The sequence below is a fragment of the Melanostigma gelatinosum genome, assembly GCF_949748355.1.
Source record: "Melanostigma gelatinosum genome assembly, chromosome: 11".
Taxonomy (NCBI): Eukaryota; Metazoa; Chordata; class Actinopteri; order Perciformes; family Zoarcidae; genus Melanostigma; species Melanostigma gelatinosum.
This window is the reverse complement of record NC_136644.1, coordinates 12577796-12601018: the sequence shown is the minus strand read 5'-3', so window position 1 is coordinate 12601018 and position 23223 is coordinate 12577796. Positions and strand designations below refer to the sequence as shown.

The following is a 23223-nucleotide window of genomic DNA, read 5'->3' as shown; positions in this document are numbered from 1 at the left end:
GACTGCAACCTCTTTGTTGCTCCCACTATGTCAACGGTAGCAGCGGCCCACTACAGATTCACATATTCCGTTCTGACCTTTCACAATAAAAGCCCTAGACATTTACACTGCATCACTGCTTACGGGAGGGCTACTTCAGATTCAGATTCAACTTTATTGGCACAGAGTACAAGTACTTAAATTCACTCATAGCATTTCAGAAAGGGAACTCAACAAAATAACTTACCGTACTGCTGCTTCTTCTCTCTATGAGGATTTCACCTGTTATAAGTAGCAGGGAGACATGTGAGGTGGAGAGGTGTGAACGTGTAGCTGATCTAAAGAAGAGCTTCACCAGTCCTGGTTGGATATCAAAATAGATTATGAAAAAAAAAGTATGAACGCACTATGGTACAAAAATTCACTCTTGTTTATGGCCTCTTTTCACACCCTCCACTGCCTTGCATTGTCAAAATATGTTTGGTTTTTGGATATATGAAAAAAGGTTGAAGTTACATGTTCCATTGCCGTCTTTAGGTTTTTGCCGTGGTATCGTTTCAGCATCAGCATCGAGATACTTGAGGCAGGTATCGCTTCAAAGCCATCATTTTGGTATTGTAACAACACTAACAGTATCAACATACCAGTAGGTGGCTGGTTGCATCGTATAGCTCGAATTCGGATGTTTCCCAGATCAGCCATGTACAGCGTCCCATCCGGAGACACCACCAAAGACGAAGGAGAATTAAGCCTTGCGTCTTTAGCATAGCCCTCTCCTGTTTGATAGCAGTCACAGTTGGCATCGTTCTGCAAGACAGAGGGAGGTCGGGAGTGGGGTGAGGGGTGGGTAGGGTGACAGACAATGACATTACATGAGCAATTCAACTTGGCTTGGAGAGGAGAAGTGGGCACCATCAAGAATTCAACTGGTGAAAAACTCTCATGAATCAAATTTTCTTTATTGTGTTATATTACTAATATATGAATGTTGACCAGATACTAGCTGAAGTCATTGTGCTATTGTTTTACAATTAAATTACATATATTATATATTAAATTGTATTCATATAATTATTTGACTGCTACACATTTATTGTGGGTTTGCTGACCTGGACTGTACTATATCATGAACCAATCAAGATTAAGATATCAAATGAAGATATAAAAGTAGGACATGGAGAATGCTTTTCAATGTCAGCTCCTCTGTATGTAAGGTAGATGTGGTACAGACCTTGCAGTCACAGTCAGATGGCTCTCCAGCTAGATGGGTAATTTCTCCATCAGTCGACACCTGGTGGGGTGAAAGTCACAAATAGACATTTTGCAACAGAAGGGCTCTTTCACAGAAAAGAAAATGACACAATAAAGCAATGTAAGCATCATCTTCATTTGTCTAATGTTCCTGTATCTGGGGTTCAAATCAGACTTGGTACCTTTGTTGCTAATTACTGACTTGGACAGAGATTCAAAGATGTGCTTCCTTGATGCAAAAGTTGTTCATCTGTTAATCAGGAACTTACTGCACATGAATGTACCGTATACTGTATTTGCTGAAGATTACCTGTCGGATCTGGTGGATTTTCTTTTCGTCTGTCTCTGCGATGTAGAGGACACCGCTGTAGGACAAAGCGATGGCTGTAGCTCCCTCTAGCATGGTCTGGACCGCTCTCTTCCCCATAGTATATTCTATACCAGGTACCTGGCAATGCATGGGACGACCTGCCACGATACGAACCTGTACACATACATTTGCAAAGTTGTTACTAGCTGCTAGCAAAAGTTGATTTATTCATATTATTATTATTCATATTTCATGAAAAAAGGCACATGTAACAGGACATTTGTAAAACATGGACTGTGGGTACCTGTCTATTTTCAGTGATCTGCAACACAACGTTGTTGTCCAGGACGTAGATGGAGTTATCCATAGGATTTATGGCTAGATCTGTGGGCCATTCTAACCGAACCTGGATGTTAAGATGACAGAGGGGGAGAAGACAGAGAGGGGTTCACATGCTACTCTGACTACCGTATATACTTCCATTAAACTATACTGTATTTTGCTATCTGATCCTGTTGATTCTAATACTGATATACAGTGTATTTCCTGGTTTGATAATGACAGATGGTTTAAAAATGATGGATATAAAATCAAAACAGGGAGATCAATCACCTAAAAACAAAGTTGCTCATGGACAGTTCAACTGGACTTGTTAAAACTACAGAGGACTGAGGGGGCATCTGTGATAGTAAATACACCCTTCAGATCAGGTTTACATGACATCAGGAGTCATTTTAAAGTACTTCAAATCTAAAGAAATAAATGTGGACGTGCTGTTTACATTAAATGTCTTTGATAAACTACGGTATGTCTATACCCACAACATGGGGTGTTTTTAATATCAGCCAGTTTATATATTGTCTACTAAACGTCCCCTTTGTTCAAATGCTGCATTCACAAACATATTAAAGTGACTGTACGCTTAACTTGAAAAAGAACAACATGAATCTACAGAAAGCTGTCGTTGAACATGTGTGGGCTGTCAGTTCCACGAGTGAACTCAAGAGGTTGACTAGATAACTGCCAGAAGTCAAACTGAGCTAAAGTCTGCAGCGGAGAAAACACGGTCAGAGTTCAGATAAGTGCAACTCTGCAAGAAATGCCCCCAAACCACAGTCCTGTGCCCACAAAACAAAGACCACAACCCACACACTCTCCCTCTCTCTCGCTAACACACACCCACCCACCCCCACCCACCCCCACACACACACACACACACACACACCCACACACACACACACACACACACACACGTTGAGCCTTGTTTAATCTTTTCCTCAAGGCCTATACTTGACACTTGCCCTGTGTGTGTGTGTGTGTGTATGTAGGTGGTGTTCTTTCCATTCTGAAGTCTATACCATGTATGTAAGATTGTACATTCTCACTAAGCTGTAAAAATAAAAATAAAGTTTTTTCCCTTCTTCTATCTTACTTTCTGTCTCACTGTCTTTTCTTATTTTTGCCAGTCTGATGAGTTTCTAAAATGAATTAAGGAAAAGTCAGTAACCAGATCTCAATCGTTGCAGAGCATCCTATCAACTGGATTGAATCTCAATCATAGAGACCTGCAACTAATTTACGTTTACTGGAAACATTTAAATCCAATGCAAGTGTGATATTGTTTTGTATTAGTGCTGGGCAACGATTACAATTTTTAATCGCGATTGATCGCATGATTTTTTTGTGATTAATCGCATTGTTATGCACAAAATTCAAGAATGAATTCAAACGTAGTGTATTGCCCCTTTTATTTTAAAAGTACTGCTATATTAACAAAAGTGCAATAACATTTGGTTTGCAAACACTTTAAACAAATAAGGTGCTTTTTAACAGCAGTATTCCCTTTACACAGTTAAAATACAGTTATAATGATTCTGATAATAGATATTCAGCCAGCGTTTTTTTCTTTCTTTTTTTGTTAAATTCTCAGTAGCTTTAAAAACTCTAAACAAATAATTTCAATGAATCATTTCTTTTTTGCTTTTTTGGTATTTTGGTCAGACACATATGCAACGCTGATTACCGTGTAATGTGTGTGGTATTTGTTATAAATGTACGTTAGCCGGTTGGCCGGCCGTTCTTGTGTTAAAAATGTCCGCTTAATAATAATTAAAAAAAATTTGTTAACGCGGGATAAAATAATTGTCGGCATTAATTAATGAATGCGTTAACGCGATAATAACGCGTTGACTTGCCCAGCACTATTTTATATATATACAGGAAAGCAATCAGAGTCTGATGGGTGCACAGAGCATACTTGAATGTTACCTGTCTTATGTGCATGCTGGTGTCACAGGTCAAAGGTCGTGCAGAGGTCAGGTCGTTGCTGCCCAGCACTGTGGAGATGATTCCATTACGATCCACTTTCCTGATCATAGTCCCATCCACAAAGTAAATCAAACCGTTTCTATCAACTGCGACGCCTGTAGGGAACACAAACACGAACCCAAACTTCAGTATATAGTTGTCCAGTTGATTATCAATACATCACCTTTCTGAAAATGAGAGTGAGGTATTTGTCCTGTGGGGGAGTCCGGAAAACAATAGCAGCGTCGCTGTTGCGGTTGGTAATCAGTAGATGAGCTACGCAACAAAGATCAGGACCTAAACTGACCGATAGCCTGTTGTTTGAACATTTGCAAACTGCTTTGAGTGAGATGGAAGCACAAAGGCGCCTATGAACTGTATGTAACAAGCCTTTTAGTATTAGTATTAATCAGTATCAGAATCAATGTAAAGGCAGAAGACATTTCACAAAACAAATGAAATTCCATCTCTAGGTTTCAGGAGTGGAGTTAAATGCAGTACTGTATGTAGGTCAGGAGGCCTATCGATTAAATGTGAACAAAACGTACAGTAACAGCATAAAAAGTGTAAAATAAGCACGTCATCGTGGCTACAACACACAAGGTTCATGCTTGCATAACCAATCAGTCAGTGTGTTTTCATTCAGTGATATTGACTCATTTAGAATATGTTCCCATCCAGACTTGAAGCAATGATGTTATGCCAACCATTAGTGACACTTGCAAATGCAGGGGAGCCTCCAATTTGCATAAAATCTTTATTCAGCCACATTTATTGTCAGGGACATTGATGTCGTTGAGCTTTGAGGTGCAATAAACACAGACCCAGTTGTGAAGGACCTATATCATCACTGTGGTAGCGGTATTCCCATGTTGCCAATTAAGTAGGAAATGGAAGAATTTATGTGAATGGATGTGTGGAGTAACTGTTTGGTGGATGGAGCAATTGGCCCTTCGCTAAACCCAACCCAAGCTGTTAGAGCTACGTTATCATGGAGCCCACACTGTCACTAACTGCACTCTCTGCTTAAATATGATCTATTTTTGGGAAAATGAAAAAGCAGTTTCAGAGAGAAGAAGACAGAAGGGTCTACAATATGTGTTTGAAGGATCTATCCAGGATGTCAAACTGATTACTCAGACGACGAAGCTGTGAAAACAGGTTGAAAAGATAAAGATAGACGCTAAAGCTACAGATTACAGTATAAAAGTGAACCTGGTGATCCAGACTATTAGTAATTTTTCTATCTTTATTAATAGCTGTTGTGCTATTGTTGTTAAAGTTCACTCTCTCTCTCTCTCTCTCTCTCTCTCTCTCTCGCTGATGAAATTCCTATGTTCCCTTTTCTAAATGTAAAACCAAATATGTGTGTTGGGACAAACTTCCCACTCAGAAATGTATGATACTTAAAAGCCAAGGTTTGAATTAAGTATGAGTGTAGAGGTCAAACTTTTGTGCCCTTGTTTCTGAACTAGGTCTTGAGAATCTTCCTCAGCAACAATAGTTATGAGGCAGGCTTGAAAAATAACCACCAAGTCATCTCTTGTGTTTTGTGTGTACCTTTTGGTCCCAGTAGTTGTGCCTCTGTAGCTTTTCTTCCATCTCCACATCGTGCTTCATCAAATGGAGGGCATTGTTCCCCTGTACCAGCCACTACTTCTCCATTACCTGAACACACACACACACGCGCACGCACACGCACACACACACACACACACACACACACACACACACACACACACACACACACACACACACACACACACACACACACTTATCCACTTTCTTTTCCCCTGCTATGTTACCAGCATTTCAATTGCTGTGGATGAGTGTGGGTATATTACACTGAAATTAACAATTGAAAAAAAACCGATTACTTTCATTTCTGTCAACATGGTGTATTACTGGGGAAATTAAGTGAATGCTTACTGATGAGGTCACGGGCGCCGCTGAGCATCTTGGGTCGGTAGATCCGTCGAGAGTTGGTGTCGGACACATACAGCTGCCCTGTTACTGGGTCGGTGGCTAAATAGTAGCGGTGAGCAGGGTTGTTGCTATGGAGGGTGGTGACAGATGAAAGGGGAGGTGGGTAACAAACAGGATGGAGACAAGAAAGAATTGGTTTAGTCGTGCTATATCTTTAACAGCGTCAGTATCTCTGACAACAGGGATTGAAGACTTAAACAATTCAAGAAATACACCCAGTTTTGAACATGGACACTAAAATCCCCCATGTGTCCTTTATGGATTATTTCCTTCAGATCACACTGCTGACACATGATCCAAAGTCTGACTGGAAACAAGCTCACAATGAAATCACCATCAGCAGAGCAGGTTTACTTTGGTTCTAGCATCATTATGATGGAAATAAAAGAGACTTTCTGGAGCTGAAGATAATGAAGAAGTAATGTATAAAAGGAGGGTTGATGAACTGAAAGACAAGAAACTGGTGTTGATTTACTTCCAGTGGAATACCAGGTGCTTGAAGAGTGTGTGTAACTCGGGGAGAATGAAAGGCAGACACAGTGTGTTGCTATTTCTGTGAACATGTTTTTGATTCTTTTTTCTATAGAAGTGTACTTGTGATATTCGTAAGTGAGAAAGTCAGTAAGTGCATGTGATATGTGTGTGTGTGTGTGTCGACAGTAGGCTGGTCCCTCTATGTCAGTCTGAACAGACCTATACGTGGTTGAAATGGGCCTTGACTTGACTGTGACACATTCTTAATGACTGTCACACTGTCATGTAAAATCCATCACACACGCATGCACACGCACAAAAACACACACACAGCAAGTGTCAAGCATCAGACCTCAACACACTTGGGCGTGGATATATATGCACTCGCCTCTAGCCATGAGTCTCAGCGGTTGGTGACAATAAGCAGATGATCACAGGCTGTTAATTAAGACAGCTAAAAATAGACAGGACTCTCTGTGCTTTTCTGTACTTGTGAGGCCTCGGCGTGCTGCGTACTGTGTGCCCTTTTGTTGTCATTTATCCTTTATTAAGCAGAAAACCCCCACTTAGAATAAAAAATGTTCAAGATGGAGGATAGGCAGTATCACAGACAAAACCCTGGTACCAGACAGACAAGCAAAGGGACAAGGAATAAGGAGTGATGGATGAGGTGACGCTTGAATAGGGAAAGGATAAAGAGGACAGGACAAGAGGAAGCCTGAATATGAGGGAATACACCTCTGAAAGAGTAGTAATGGAAAAGAATGTGTCGGAAATAAAGTAAGAATGAGGAAAAGAAGGAGACAAAAGAAGGAACTAAAGGCGAGAGAAGAGGCAAGAACTCAAACAAGAGAGGAGGATGAAATAATTACAACCAATGAAACAGAACTCAGAGTCAAGATGGCCTGAATAAGTAAACATGAAGGAAGGGCAAGGTAAAAAGAACTCAATGACATGACAAAATTGTGTTTTAATTAAAGTTGATTTTAATTGAAACTGCATTCGGATGAGTAGAAAAATAAATCAGTCAGTGCCAGTGGCAAAGAAGCCCCAGGTATGGTGCTGCTCTTTATGTGTATGAGGAGATATAGTAGAAAACAAACTGGGTTCAGCTTAATTTTCAGAAGGGGGGGAGATAAATTCTAATGTATCTCCCCAAATCACAGAGAGGGCAGAGATATGTAGAGGGAGCTGTAAAAAAGTAAAAAGTAAATATATCCTCAATTTAAAGAGCAGATGACCTCAGAAAACCTTATTAAACACAATATATATCCAAATCGCTCAAGGCATCTTCATTTGATAGGATTTTTATCCACTTATCAGACTGGTAGACGAGCAACAAGCCAGAATAAGTTGTCTTTCCATGCACGCTGGAACGACACATAGAATGGAAAAGAATCTGTTTCATGGTGTGACAACGCTATGCTTAAGGTTTGGTTAGATTTAGGCACAAAGACTACTCCGTTAGATTTAGGCAAAGAACATGCTTTGGGTTAAAATGTGTACTTTGTTATGGTGAGGGAGCAATCGTGGTCATACTTTAATAAAAAGGGAAACAAACAGCAGTTCCACTAGTTCAATGCTGCATTCATATGCAAACCGGATATCATGTTTGTGGATGACATCAGTACGGTAAAATAAGTTGAGGCCGGCAGAGAATACCGGCAACGACAACGGTTGCCTTCCAAAGTTCAAATATTTCCCAGTTTGCAATCCTCCATAATGGTTTTACAAATAGATGTTACGTAGCTCGCTCAAACAATGAGAAAGTTAAGTTTGCAATATAATATCAAGAGAAAGCTGCATTCAGAATAAAACATGTAACAGACAGAATTTAGGAAAAGCTGGATCACCCTCTCTCTGACCGGGTCACAGAAGTCGTTCACTATTTATGCTTACATCAAAGCTTACACCTCTTTACAAGACTGGCTGTTTAGGTGGCTTGAGGCTCTCTACCAACCTATAGGATTATGGCACATGTTGGAAACACAATTGTATAAAGTAAGTGTATATCTTAACCTTTGGTATATCCCTGTCTAACTCTTTAATTTGGCTACAGGTGAATGTCCTATTTTCCACTCGTACATAAACCAATACATGCAGTCTAGCAGGGGTTATAGCCTGAAGGTAACGTTTGAAGACTCAAAATGCCTTCTTTACTTTTACATTAACAAGGGATTTCACAGAGCATTTTGACTGCACAGGAGTCGGCATCAAGAAAATATGAGGGCCGCCAGGGCTTGTGACAACAACTGAAAATGTGATCGGTCACCCTGTCATGAAGCTTCACTGTTAGTCACCAGGAACACTCAAGTGTCAAAGTCAGATTTTCCTCTCTAATGGTCACGGTTGTTAAAATTGTTAATGTTCTCGTTGCTCCTCACTCAATCACCGCCAGTAAAAATCACTCCTGAAGGACATGACAGTGCATACAAAGAGTTGCCTCTCCACTGCCCGTTGGGTGGCTTAGTTGTTAGGGAGTAATTTGCAGAGTGCATTGATGGGATCAAAGACGGAGGCGAAAACCGGGCCAGCTCTGTTTGATGCATGGAAAGCATTTTATTCAAACTGGAGCCTTTGGCTTCTTCAAACACCAGTGGGACATGTCATCACCCAAGCCTGTCAACTCTGAGGACATCAGAGGGTACTTCAAGAGCTTGAGTGGGAATTCTCCACCAGGTTTCAAGATCTTTAGCAGTATTGGGCCATTGTGTTCTTTGTTGGTCAAGCAAGAAGACTTAAAGGAGAAAAATCTGGATTTTCCCCCATTTAAATGGATTGTATTTTAAAATGCAGCGTAAGTCCCATGGTTCCCCCAGGTACGAGGAACCTTTTGAGGAACTCATTGTGTTTAGACTTTTTAGATGTCAGTGGATTTAGTGCTCTAGACTACTGTAGAAGTTAAATTAACTTTGAGTAGTGTTGTCCGACCGAACACGATTATTTTAGGTCCATCTAGATGAGTAATCTTAGTTATACAAGTATTCAGAGCATTATCTGATCCCTGGCTCATCAAAGGACAAAGAATCATCTACCATCAAGATTGGGAGCGCATGGAGATATCGTGAACTGCTTCCCGTAACCACTTTGCAACAGCAGTGTATCGACTTCAAAGACATTTGCTAGACCCGTTTGGTGGGCATCTGAGGCCAGCTGAGGACTACCATTTCCTGACTCCTTCAACCGGCAACCATCGTTTCCTAACGGGAATCATCACCCACTGCAAGGTCCTTTGGAACTACGCTGCACAAAGTACGAAACTCACACCTTCTAATATGATTAAGAGTCGGTCTCGGATAGCGCTCAGAATTATTAATATTATATTTACATTATTAATATTTACATTTATAGACCCCCCCTGCAGTTTGCTCTCCCCACTGCTCTACACCACCACCACCAACGACTGCACCTCAGAGGACCCATCTGTTCAACTCCTGAAGTTCGCAGACGACACAACGGTCATCGGCCTCATCAGGGACGGTGATGAGTCTGCGTACAGACGGGAGGTTGTGTCCTCCCGTCACACCAGGCTGGTCCTGGTGTGACGGGAAAAACCGGAGTCAAATTCTTTGTTTGCATACGCATGGCCAATAAAGCTCTAAAGGTTAGAGTAGGGTCGATCTTATAGGAAATAACATCCTTCCTTTACTATCCCAAATCATTCCCATTTGCAATTTGAAACTAAGTTAATTTATTCATTGGTATCACTGTTCATTTGTTTATCGATTTATTCTTTCATTTGATTTTATTTGAAATAAAACACACATTTATCGTCAAGGTATTATCTGTTATATTCTTTCAAAGCGGGAACTAAAGATCAATGAACTTAGAACTTGATTATCAACTTGTTGAATTCCTTTTATCTATTTTCCACAATGTCCTTGATTTATTTATATCACATATTATTCACCTTGTTTATGTGAAAAGTGTGTCAAGAATGTCTGTAACCAGTTGTTGTTTTTGCTTTGCCTGTATGACAACTTTCACGACCTTGAATGAATTTGAAAAGGACAGCGAGACAGAGAGAAATAAGGAAGACCAGAAACTACGGCCAACATCTTCAACCCCCCCCCCCCCCCCCCCCTCAACGTCTCCTTGCTAGGGGCTGCTGCTTGCTAGGGGCTGAAGCGATGACTTCATCCGAGCTGACAATGGAAGAATAGGCTCGATTTTGTGTGAACACTTGTCCACATTAGAGAGGGAAAGAGGATGAGAGTGAGGGAGACAAAGACAAAACTAATGAGGGGGTTTCATTTGATGGCAGCAAACATCAGGGCTACTTTCCTCTCTCTGCCCCTTAGATTAATAACTGAATGGATAATTCAATATTTCCAGATGTTACCAGTTGCTTTGGTGAGTAAAATGTGATCATGACAGAAATGATGGCCAAAGCTAAGCTGAGCTAATTTACTAGCTGCTGTCTGTTCAAACATCTGTTTGTCTGACCCATTTTGACAGCTACTCTACATGATTCATTCTGCAGCTATAAAGCATTAATGGACTTCAGGAAGAAATTATAAATGCTAAATTAGCCTGCTAACAGCTTGATGCACCTTGGGCTAAGGACGTCAGCGTAATCAGGTCTGAAAGCTGCCAGGAATGAGCAACAGTGATTTTTTTATTTTAAAAGGAGATGAGAAGGATGAAAGAAATGTGCAGACTAGAGTCTGGTGCGTAAGCAGCAGAAATGGATGGTGGAATGAAAAGAAGTTTAAAGGTTGAAAAAGATTAGTCACTCTTACCTATGTCTGAAATCTTTGTTTCTTTAATACAGCGCAAGCAAAGGAAGGAAGAAAGAGGGACGAAGAGTTAGTAGACAGAATGTTTTCTAAAAGGTAATATGACTAAAATCACTGGAAGAAAAAACATACTGGAGAACAAGAGAAAAAGTTGCAGTCAGATTTAGAATTTAAATCATGCTTCAGAAGTCGACAGGAAAAAGATTTCAGTTGTTAGAATAGGAGTTAGAGAAATGAGCACTCAACAGTGTGCCAGAAGCCAATTGCCAGATTCCGAGCACTAAAACACTGATCTTTTCTCTTTTAGCACTTTGGCTAAAGAGTAAGTACTTGAATGTTAATCAGTGGCAAAGTGTCCAATCTGGCCACGCATCTATCCCTCTCTTCCTTTATGTGTTCAAGTACTGTTCAAAGTCATCCGAGACCAATGATGTGGAGTTGAACAGTTGAGTGACGGAAGGAAAGCGGAGGCAGAGAGATGGATTCAGATGCTAGGTTTAAATTAAAAACCAAGGACTCACAAGTCAATCAGCTCATTTTTCACAAATGTGTAAACAGTAGGTCATATTTTCTTTTACTCAAATCCACCAACTATCATGCATTTGCAAAGTCCCTGAGAATCCGATGGCAGAGTTTTACTGTTAAATGGATCCTGAGTTCTCTGAGTGAGACCTTTATCTTTGTGACACTCAGGGATGTATTCTCTGGATTAGGTTTAGATCCAGCGGCCATCCTCCCTCCCCTCTTACCTCAGCTCCATGACACTGGTAACATTCCCTGAGGGGAAGATCCTCCTGATGTAGTTGAAGTCTCCGACGAAGATGCTGCCATCTGCTCCGCAGGCCAGAGCCAGGGGCGCTAGCAGCTTATTGCCCTCTGCCTGTCCGTTACAGCTGGGGCAGGAGATGCTGCGGCGACGTCCATTTCCTGGGACAGGAGGTTGAATCAATTGTTACCGACTGAAGCATTTGGTTTCTGCTCTTTCTACAAAACAGACTGTCCAGTTGGGAGCTTATTTCAAATTCATTATATCCAGTCAGGTTGTTGAACACTGTTGTGGACCAAGCATTTATTTAACAATGTCAAGCCAAAGAAAGACTGAAAAATGTAGGACAGACCCAGGGTTTATTCCCTGTAGGGGCACTTCAGAAAAGTTAGCCAGAAAGGCATTACGCAAAACAAGTGGAGCTGAACACTGGCAGTTTAAAAGACGTGGGCACTGACGAAATGTGTCAGACCAGAAGTATTGCAGACAAGGACTGCAGTACAATGAACATTCCTAATCGGAAAAACAACGTGAATAAATTGCACTTCCTCTGCTAGGAGATGGTGTCTTTCTACAGATGGCATCGCTATACAGACTGAGATTGCAGTCTTGGTGAGGACACAGAGAAACTACAAGGAGGAACTACACTGGATATGTGAGTTGCAAATGCCAAATATTTTTATTAGGAACTGAACCAAATAAGGAAAAACTTTAAATGCTCCAACCCAACAAACCTACACTACTGAGTCCATACAATCTAAATTCAAAGTCATCAGTTCTACAAACAACAAAACCAATTTCTAACTATTAACTTGACCAAACTTCTGAAACTATGAAAGCCTTTCAAAACAACACTGCTCTTATAATCTTCACTTGTGGCTCCGGCCTGTAGCTTACGTTAGCCATCTGTGTTTTCTGTGCTACTGACAGTCTGTGCACACATTGATAGTTTATGTATTTGATTGAATCCAATACATAAACTGCAGCCTCTAAACCAGCAAAAAATAAGAAACCGTGTAATTCTCAAAGCGCCCGCAAAGGGTGAGATGCAGTCACAACTGTGATGCCAAGCAAACAGTGTCCCGGTGCTCCTGTGCTATTTGCACGTATTTAAATGAGGTAATGTGCCGACATTCGGCAAAACTTTGGCAAATGAGCCTCATTGCAAAAACAGTCCAATTTATGAAAGATCAGTGCTAATAGTCACAGTGTGACATGAATAGCATCCTCAGATAGTTGCTGGTAACTGAAGGGCATTTATAAGAGGTGTCTGCTGAAACTCATTTATTTTGGGATACAGTGACAAAATGCAATGACAGTTGTGTCATGAAAAATAAATGAACAAAGCTGCCCTACATGTCAATTTGAAGAAAAATAAGGTTATTATACAAAAGAATAAACAGATAATTTCTTCCCTCTCCCTCCTTACATGATTCCCTTCCTCCCACTTGATTTCCTTCGGGAGCTTTGGATGGAAGATGCACTCTGGCCAGATCCTCCTGGCAAGACCTCTGGCTCTGGCTGACTCTCACCCCTCACAACCTACGCATTGGCTTCAAGTGCATTTATACTTTGCCACATTGGTAATTGTACTCAGCTGCAAACCTTTATGGACGTGTTTGCACTGTCAGATAGCAGTTGCAAGTGATGATGCAGCTATCAGAGGCTGCAATCCATTCTCTGTGAATTCACCCCTCAATTTTGTATTTCTTTGAACAAATATTTCCCAGAGCTAGAGAGCAACTAGCACTCAGAATGTCTTTTTTCTGGGTCCCATGAGTTTCCTGTGGCTCTCACACTTAAACCATTAGAGCAAAATCACTGACAAGTAATATAATACCAGTGGTGTATAGTAACGAAGTATAACTACTTCGTTACTGTACTTAAGTCTTTTTTTCTGTACTTTACTTTACTACTGGTACTTATATTTCTGTTGACTTTTACTTTTACTTCACTACATTTTGCAAAGAAAACTGATACTTTTACTTCACTACATTTCCCCTGAAACCTTCGTTACTCGCTACAAAATCAAATCTATCTTTAGAAAAAAAATGAATCATGAGACCAACGTTGGGGACTGTGGTGGAACACAGACTGCAAGCAAGCAGGTTTGGCGAACCAGTGGTCCTAGCAGCGAGTTAAATCGTTGGTTAATCACGTTAATGCGCAATTGCAAACAAATGCTCTCAAAGCCGCGGCGTTTTGATTCCCAGTGATGCCCAGGATGCTACATGCTACAATGTGTCAACTGGCCAGCCAGCGTTTCTCAGATCGGAGTGAGACGAGGAGAAAATGTGATGTCGTGATCTTCGCAATAGAACATATTTGATGTGTCGAGTCTTGGCCAATCAGCGTTCAGATGTGTACAGCGTCTTCATTTCCCTCCTTCAAAGTTTAAGTTACGTTATGTTCCGTTACCGTTCAGACTTGCTGGGTTAAGTTAACGTCCACTGCATGCGGAACTTTGTGGACTGTTAACGTTCGTCATAATCGCGATTTCGAAGGAAAAAACGTAATGTGATGAAACATGCAGCCCCCCCCCGTGTTCCGGTTCAGTTCATGCGATCAGTCGTTAACGTTAAACCGGCACACCAGCGCATCTGGTTGCAGGTTGTTTGTTTTAACTCAAAGTAGAATGAGGCGATTTCGTGGTCAGAATAACTTTTATGATGACGAAACATGAGGCCCAGATACTGATGAGATGATGAGGTCAAAGAGCTTCAGGGAGAGGAGGCTGGTTGTAGCGCAGCTTGACACAGGGCTGAGCTGTGAGTGGAGCTGGGTGGAGGTGGAGGTCTAAACAGACGTGAGTACAGCTTCCTACTGTCACAGTGTTTTAAATGCATTGATAAGGCAGGGTATGCTAAATGCAGCCTCTGCTCCAAGGAGATGAAGTACAGCAACAAGGGCTCACATGTCCTCTCATCACACTGTTCACACTGTTCACTGTAGTGACCACAGCCAGTGTACCAACAGTCCTAACAGTCCCACGTTGCTCCCAATAACCCTGAAGTAATGAGAGAGGGTTAAGGTGCCTGTATCTTCATTTCAGCGGGCTCATTTAAATAATTGAACTGTATTGAATGCATATTAATTGCAAATATAAGATAGGCCACAATTCTAACAAATGTACAGTAACAGTAGAAGTTAATATTAAGCCGTACAGTAACAGGGTTCAATGAAAACGAATCACTTTCTTTGTACAGGCGATGGTTCTCGCTACTCTTGCTATCTTTGTTTTTATTTGACCAAAACCTTTGAAAATGAGACCTCGGGCTCTATTGATTTTGTCTAAATAAAGGTTAATAATAATAATAGAGCAGAAATACTGATTAATGACTGAATAATATATTAGATAGATAGATAGATAGATCGACTTTATTTCAGACTCGGGGTCCATACAGACAGATACATAAAAAGACAGACACAAACAATAAAAGTACATCGGCCTAGCAATGCCTTACAAAGAGACAGCTGTACCAATGTCGCCACAGCTGGGACTGGTAGCGTGTGGTGCTAAACCTTATGTTGGTTAAAACAAGTATGATCCAATTTACAGTCATTCAGTCGACAGATGAATTTGTACATGAGATTTCTTAAAACTGTTTGGAAAGTGTTGACTCGTGCAGCCACAAACATTTCACTAGCACTGCTCCATCTCGGTCTCTTTAAAAGTATTCTCATGGCGTCATTGTACGCGACTTGAAGTCTCTGTAAACTCTTTTTTTTGTAGTTTGACCACAAGTGTGCAGTGTAGAGTGGAGTACAATATGCTCTGAACAGAGACATCTTCACTCCATCTGTACACAGACCAAACTTGCGTGAGAGACTGTTTGCTTGTGCATACATCATACGACATTGCCTGGAAATGTCGTTATCGTTCGTCATGTGTTCTGTTAAAAAATGACCAATATATTTTACTTCACTACAGACACCAAGATTATTGTCAGACAATTTGAAGTCAGGGAAGTTTAGACATTTGTCTATTAGTTTTTTGCTTCAAGTAAATGTCTCATCACTTAATTTTCTTTTCAGAATACACCAGAATGCTACATTTTAAACCTCATATTTAAGATAAATTTTGATATTTGAGTCATTTTGTGGATGATCAGATGGAGTTATGATGGTAGCAGTCGCCCAATTGCAGATTTAGCTTGAGCAAAAAACATTGTGTTCAAATCAGGCCCATAGGAGTTTACAAGGCAGGTGTCCTTTCTCACAACACTGACCTGATGCATCAAGTGGATATTTTTTGCTGAACATAATATTATGCATTTTCCCTCTACATCCTCTAGTCAGAATGAGCAGACTTATAAACGCAACTCCTTCATAGTGTCATATTGCTTTTCGGAGAATTATGATGATAAGTTCATAGTACCGTAGATGCAAAAGTAGACTTATGTACAATATATTATGTTTAACATTGTTGCTCCTGAATGGATCACAGCCAACCCAATTATGTTCAACACAGCTCCATGTCCTTGGTCATTGGGGCCACAACACTTAAAAGAATAAATTTCATAATTCTCAAAGTTCTGACCCTTTGCTTTTTGATTAACAGCATTTACTTGTACTTTTACTTTCAATACTTAAGTACATTTAATATCAGAAAATTACTTTTGATACATAAGTACTTTTGTACTTAAGTACAATAAATATCAGATACTTTAAGACTTTTACTCAAGTAGTGTTCTAAAAGGTGACTTTTTACTTTTACTGGAGTCATTTTCCAGTAAGGTATCTTTACTTTTACTCAAGTATGGCTTTTGAGTACTTTATACACCACTGTATAATACTATATTATAATCAACTCTGATCACAAACATGCAGGTTCAATCAAGTCAATTATACTTGAATCTGTATTTACCCATGATGCTGCTGATGACCGGGGGCTGCTGGGATATGAATATGTTCTCACCATTGCCTTTGTACAGTATACCTGGTGGAGAGAAGACATCAACATGAGTTATAGAGAGCACAGAAAGGCAGCAGAGGGAAAATGCAGGCAGACCAATTCTACTTTGCATTAACGTCTGTTTTGTGATTGAGAGTTCAGGTACGTTGGAGTTGAGATTTCATTAACACAGCTGAAATATGGCACAGATATCATCCTTTTATTAAAACTCTGATCCGGCCTGCCATTGGGGTTCTCAATGATGTGACAGTGTATTCGCTTGTTCATTGGACTGAGTTCATGTTCATGACCAGTCAAGTTTTACTTGACTCAGTCTAACTACAGGATTCACTTTTATAGAACAAATGGATAAAAGGAAAAAAAGTGCAATTTGAGGATCAGGATTTGTGCTCATTTCATAAAACATTATGGAATAAACTTATTTTCACTACACACATGAACTAAAAACAGCACCGCTTCTCCCTAACCCAGTGGTTCTCAAACTTTTTCTGTCGCGCCCCACTTTGGAGGAAGAAAAATGTTCATGCCCCACCGCCCCAACAAAATTGTAACAAAATGGTCCATGTTGAATTTTTATTGAAACAACATTTTGTGACTCCTCCGTCTGTGCTTTTTCAAGTAATAGAATAAAGAAAATTGCAATCACTTTTAAGTAAACCAGATTGTTCCATCAGACAAAAACAAATAAAATGTGCAATCACTTTGTTCGAACAATGCAAATAAAGTTATATCTGTGCAAAAAAGAACTACAATTTGGCAAAAAATAGCTGATTGCAATTGGCTGCAATTGACCTGTTTTGCACTAAACATCTTTTCAAGATAAGAATAAAGTGCAACCTGTGAAAAACTAAACAAAACAAGTTGCATACTGTCCGCAGCTAGTTTTCAGACATAAAACACAGACTGGTCTCTCCTCATCTACCGCGTTCACTGTGAAACCCAGAGCAAGATAGGCGTCATCATATTTTCTTCTTGGCTGCTTGCTGTTCGTCTCGGATGCATCGCTTGCGGTTGCTTTTCTGTTCCCGCCTGCCAAATGTCTCTTCATTTGGAACACTAAGCCACACATGTGAGTCGCCAAGGATCATGGCCGTCGCGCATGCGCAAATGTAACCTGTTAACGGTGTAACGTAAACATTTACACGAAAGTACAGCCCATGTAATATGCCATGTATTTATTAATTACTTTAAAAATAAATTATTATTATTATTTTTTTAAATACGAAAATTCTGCATTTCCCCCTGCGCCCCACCTGTAATACCACCGCGCCCCACAGTTTGAGAACCACTGCCCTAACCCAACCCAAATCTTCAAAATTGTGGAAGAGTGTCAGCTAAAACCAAAAACTTGATATGGAGGAATTCGCGAACAGTGCAGATGAGGAGGAAAGTGTAAAGTATGTTTGTGTGTGTGCATGTATATGTGTTTCTCCTTCTCCTTTCGATGAAAATCAGTATGTCAGCACACTGGACTCCTAAAAATGTATCAGACTGAAAAAGGCAACATGTCAATGATAAACATTTCTTAAGATATAACGCAACATTAACAACATATTGTCTTTTTCATTCAGATCACAACCACTTTGTTCCTACACTGACAAATTTAAATAGCAGGCGATGCAGAAACAAAATGTGTTATCAGAGATTAAATGTCTGCAGGGGGAAACCACCTGAATGATACTACTTTGAACTTGTTGTCTTTAGGCCAATCTAGACTCTGCTAATATCTGCTGTTTTGTATGAGGGGAAATGAATAATTATAACACAGTGCATAGTTCCTTTTAACTGCTAATCCATGTTGCTACACCTGTTCAAGGTGGGACTGTTGCGCCATTATTCCGCCTGGTTGTTCTGTATGAGAGGTACGGAGGCAGACAGTGGGACAGAGTTGTTCCACCACTGAGCTGGCAGCACAGGCCTCTACAGAGCCGACTTCTGCGTGAGAGGGATAGCCAGCACGGCCGAACGGGTGTGACGTTTTGACGACGTGTTATTTGTGCGCCCTAACCACTGAGATATAGAGAAAATAAACGCTAGCAGCAGTTAGCAGCTAACCTGCACACACACACGCTCACTCACACTCGACACAATTACATTCTTTTTTTTCTTTTTCTTTTCTTTCTTTCTTTGTTTTGTTGTAATTAACGTCTGTTTTGTGATTGATGTCTGACGCATATTTTATTTTTTCTTTGTAATTTTGTAAAATTTTAATATTATATAGATGGAGGCTTCAAATAAGCCAAGTTGGCTTTCTGTCTCTTCCTGCACTATTCATTTATTTCTGTTATGTTTGATTATTTAAAATTTTGTTGTTTGAATTGTGCAAAATAAATAACTCTAACTCTAAAAAAAACCGAGGAAATCTAGGAGCTCCTTAGCCTCAGAGCAGACAACCTCAACACTCAGTTCACCTGCCATTATTGTTTAGGATGAAAGTCGCTGCCCGACGTGTACGTTATTCGTCACACGAGACACCAACGCTATTGTGCTAAACCTCACGCCTCTTTTGTTCCCGTGATGTCGGCGTGCTATCTAAAGGGAGAGAGAGAGGGGTGTGTTAGCTGACTTGCGAGGAGGTTTATGTGAATGAGTTGTAGGAGGATGAACAGAGGAAAAGAGAGGGATGCACTCGTTCTTCAAAGTGAGAAATCAAAGAGGAATCTCCTGTGGTGAGCTGAATTATTAAAGCTCTCCTGCTATCTTGGAAAAGCAGCCCACATTATGCTCCATCCGTCCGTCCACCAGCTCTACATTCAACTCTTTATATGGATGCATACACCCTACAATTTACAAGTCCTTCAAACCCAGCAGGACACATCGCTATCGGCGCTTCAATCCTATATCAGTCGGTTCCCTTCACGTCAGGCTTCCTCTACATCTCTCTCCTTCTCTTTCCCTCTATCCTCCTCATCCTCTTTCATCTCTCCCTCCATTGGTAGATGTTGATTGATCAACAGAGGCCAAGCCAGCAGGGTTCCTCTCATGCTGTGCTGTGGTCTACTCACAGGCAACCAACTATTTGCCTGACTGGAAAAAAAGTGTGCATACGTATGTGTGCGTGTGAGGGGGGGCAAAGAGAGAGAGAGCGAGAGAGAGAGATAAAGAGAGAATCAGAGAGAGAAAGTGAGAGAGAGCAAAAGAGAGAGAAAGTGAAAGAGAAAGAGAGAGAGAGAATGAGAGAGAGAGAGAGTGAAAGAGAATGAGAGAGAGAATCAGAGAGAGAGAGAGAGAGGGTGAGTCAAGCTCCGTAGAAAGAGAGGCGCATCGAATTGTCCTGCTGTGTTAAAAGAGGGCCGTGAGGATTTCTCACACAGCTTTCTAGATATGTGTGTGTGAGTGTGTAAATGAGCACATTTGACCTTGATCTCAAGACCTTCAATCTTAAAACCGTACTTCATACATTCTTACCACACCCACTAAGGGCTGGCACACTGATCTGATCTCAACAACCTAACGCCAACAAGGTCACAAAGATTTGGCTCATAATTTTGGTAGAAGTTTCACTTGAACACACGGTGTTCATAATCCAAATAATCCAAAACAAAACTTGGAGGTGGAATTGAGAATGTGTTTTTTACAGCACAGGGTTCTGCTTGTTCACTGAAAGAATGTGGAGTGCACCAGAATGGTGAAATCACAGATTGGTTAGTCTGACTGCTCTCCATCACTGAATGCTCCTGCTGCTGATTCAACAAGGTGAAACGTCTGAGCAGCTGCTGATAACAGCAGACTAGACACAGCTGGCTGTTAACCAACACACAGAAGCACTCGTGCACATACATCCTTATAATAATAACTACTGCTTGACAATGGATGATAATAATAATAATAGAATAAACAAGGGTTGAAGGCAGTCAAATACTAACTGACACACATGCACACAGCGTGTATAATGCATGCAGCAAGGTGAATAATGACAGTGTGAAGAACAGCCTTCAGCCAATCAGTGGAATTTTCAAAAGATGGTCCCTAATGGACAAGGACAAATGAAGATCTTTGAGGTCTGAAAACCATTTTCTCTTCATTCAGTACCAGTAAATGGATTTTATCTTCATCTCTGCTGTCAACAAGGGCATCTGAAATGAATTTGGAAGAAAAGTCTGTTCTGAATATTTTGTCAATATTCGTATTATATTTACTGCAGTTTCGTTTAACACATATTTGGAAATAAATTATATTTGATGGAAATGTTTAGTGGAAATGTTTAGTTCATAACTAAAGTGTATTCTGGAGACCATCACAGAGCAGAGAACCAGAAGGCTCAGGAGTGTTCTGTCCCGGCACGACCATCCTTTGCACAGAACCTTCATTAAGAAGCAGACGCAACCAGCAGAGAGTTTCAGCGGGTTCAATCTTGGCAATATATCTATTGCCAAGATGCTCCGCTGAAAGGCTCAGGACCGCTTTTGTTCATAGAGGACTTTTTTAATGAACCATGTTGATACAATGTCCCTTCCTTCCACCGTTTATTCATTCACTGTATACGGCAACTACTTCCAATGTTATTGTCTGCTACTGTTCACATTGTTGTACATCTATCGTTGGTAACATTAACGATCAATACAAAATACAAATGAAAACATAAAACATTTCCTTATACTGAACAATACCAAATGCATTTTCTTTTCTCAATCAAATGAGAATTTTGTTTTACTTATTTTAGTCAGTAAACTGGAGATATATTGCAGATTTTTAGATGTTATTGTACTTACATTATTTAGTTTCATCATTCACAATCGTTTTTTACTTAAGGCCATTTTGTTTGTAAGTTTACTGTCCTAAAATTAAGTCACTTAACACTTAAATTTGGGATTTGCGTCAAGACAATGGTCAGAAAACCCCCCACAAAAATGGAAAGTTGTTTTAAGTTCAGTCATTTTGATTTTCTTGTGTCGTGATAAAAAGCAACACTTTCTCATGTTCTCTGGAGCAAAGCGTAAAGCACCCCGACTGCTTAGTGTCTGAATAATGGAGTGCAGCGCTTCACTGGGCAGCTTACACACTCACACTCCCTCTGCACACACACCGGTGTGCAGAGGGACACATAGACGAACATGGGCTTCACAAACTCACAAGTACACACAGAATACACTTTCACAAAGCATGCACAAGGAAGCAGCCCCTCTGCCCCTGAAACCCCTCTACACATAAACACACACACACACTCAAAAGAAATAATGTTCGGACTCGTCACTCCTGCCCTATAGGGCTTCATTGCACCCTCCATGGGAAGCTGATTGGTGTTCAAAAGCTGAAAGTGATTATAGATTTCTTTTAACAAGACATTTGTAGAAATGATGGATTTGCAACATACAGGATTACTGCATGGTTGAAACCACAGATTTACTGACATAACATTGGTTTTATCCGAAATCACTCACTCATTCACTACTGCTTACTACCTATCCAGGGAGTTCAATGGAGAGGACTCACGTTTCTATATATACAGTATATACTGTATACATATATATATTAGGGGTGTAACGGTTCACAAAATTCACGGTTCGGTTCGGTACGATACAGTGGAGCCACGGTTCGGTACGTTTCGGTACAGTAGAAAACTATAAGTGCCAGAGAAATGTACTTGATTTTAAAATATATTTATTCATTACAACTAACATCATCAAGTTATTCTTTGACTTTGAACAATGATGGAACTATACCTGAGTGACCCATCTTCTGGGGTGTCTTCTTAGCAACACATAAGCATAAAAAACAAAAGCTGCTCCTTAATGTCATGTAGTATTGTTACTTACGTCTCGCTTACATCTTGTATTGTTACTTACATCTTGCAAAAGAGATTTTTAATCTCAATGGGACTACCTGGTTAAATAAAGGTTTTAAAATTGTATTCATTTTTTTATTTTATGTTTTTTTTATTCAAATGTATTCGGTTCGTCATGCATACCGAACCGTGAGCCTCGTACCGAACGGTTCAATACGAATACGCGTATCGTTACACCCCTTATATATATATATATATATATATATATATATATATATATTAAGAGAGAGAGAGGACTATATATTGAGCTGATCAGTTAAATGAAAAAACATTTTCATCCATTACTCGGGTAATTTTCTCTGCGCCGTTAATGAAGTAATTGCTGTTGCACAAAAGCGTATGTCCAGGGCTTTTATTGTGAAAATGAACTGAAGGAGTAATGGCATAATGGTCACTCTGCCGTTGTCAATGTGGGGGTGTATTTTCCCAGAGCAATAAATAAATAGAAAATACTTTGTGTTTGTGTTGTGATGCTGTGCTTTTTTTAGACCATATTTCTTCAGAGAGTGCAGTTAGTGATAGTGTGGGCTCCATGATAGCTCGGACTGCTTGACGGAGTAGCAGCGGGCCGCTTATAGAGCGGTCAGATGGGTAGGATTATGTTCTCACTGCATTTGAACGGCACTATGGTTGGCTTGGAAACGGTCCAAGACCAGCGCTTACCAGTTGTTGTTGGTCCTTGAATGGACTAAATGAATAGTTCAGTAAACA

General features: G+C 40.3%; 1 protein-coding gene across 3 annotated transcripts in view; it reads right to left on the bottom strand.

The window, feature by feature from the left end:
* Window positions 1–23223, bottom strand: part of tenm3 (teneurin transmembrane protein 3) — a 203763-nt gene that overhangs the window by 27249 nt on the left and 153291 nt on the right. For all 3 annotated transcript variants that reach the window (XM_079279453.1, XM_079279451.1, XM_079279452.1), the window contains 9 exons: window positions 16680–16751; window positions 11796–11973; window positions 5777–5901; window positions 5408–5515; window positions 3809–3963; window positions 1845–1946; window positions 1541–1714; window positions 1211–1270; window positions 624–786 (listed from right to left, as the gene is read on the bottom strand). In XM_079279453.1, coding sequence (XP_079135579.1) covers window positions 624–786; window positions 1211–1270; window positions 1541–1714; window positions 1845–1946; window positions 3809–3963; window positions 5408–5515; window positions 5777–5901; window positions 11796–11973; window positions 16680–16751 — 1137 coding nt within the window. The remainder of the gene's footprint in view (window positions 1–623; window positions 787–1210; window positions 1271–1540; window positions 1715–1844; window positions 1947–3808; window positions 3964–5407; window positions 5516–5776; window positions 5902–11795; window positions 11974–16679; window positions 16752–23223) is intronic.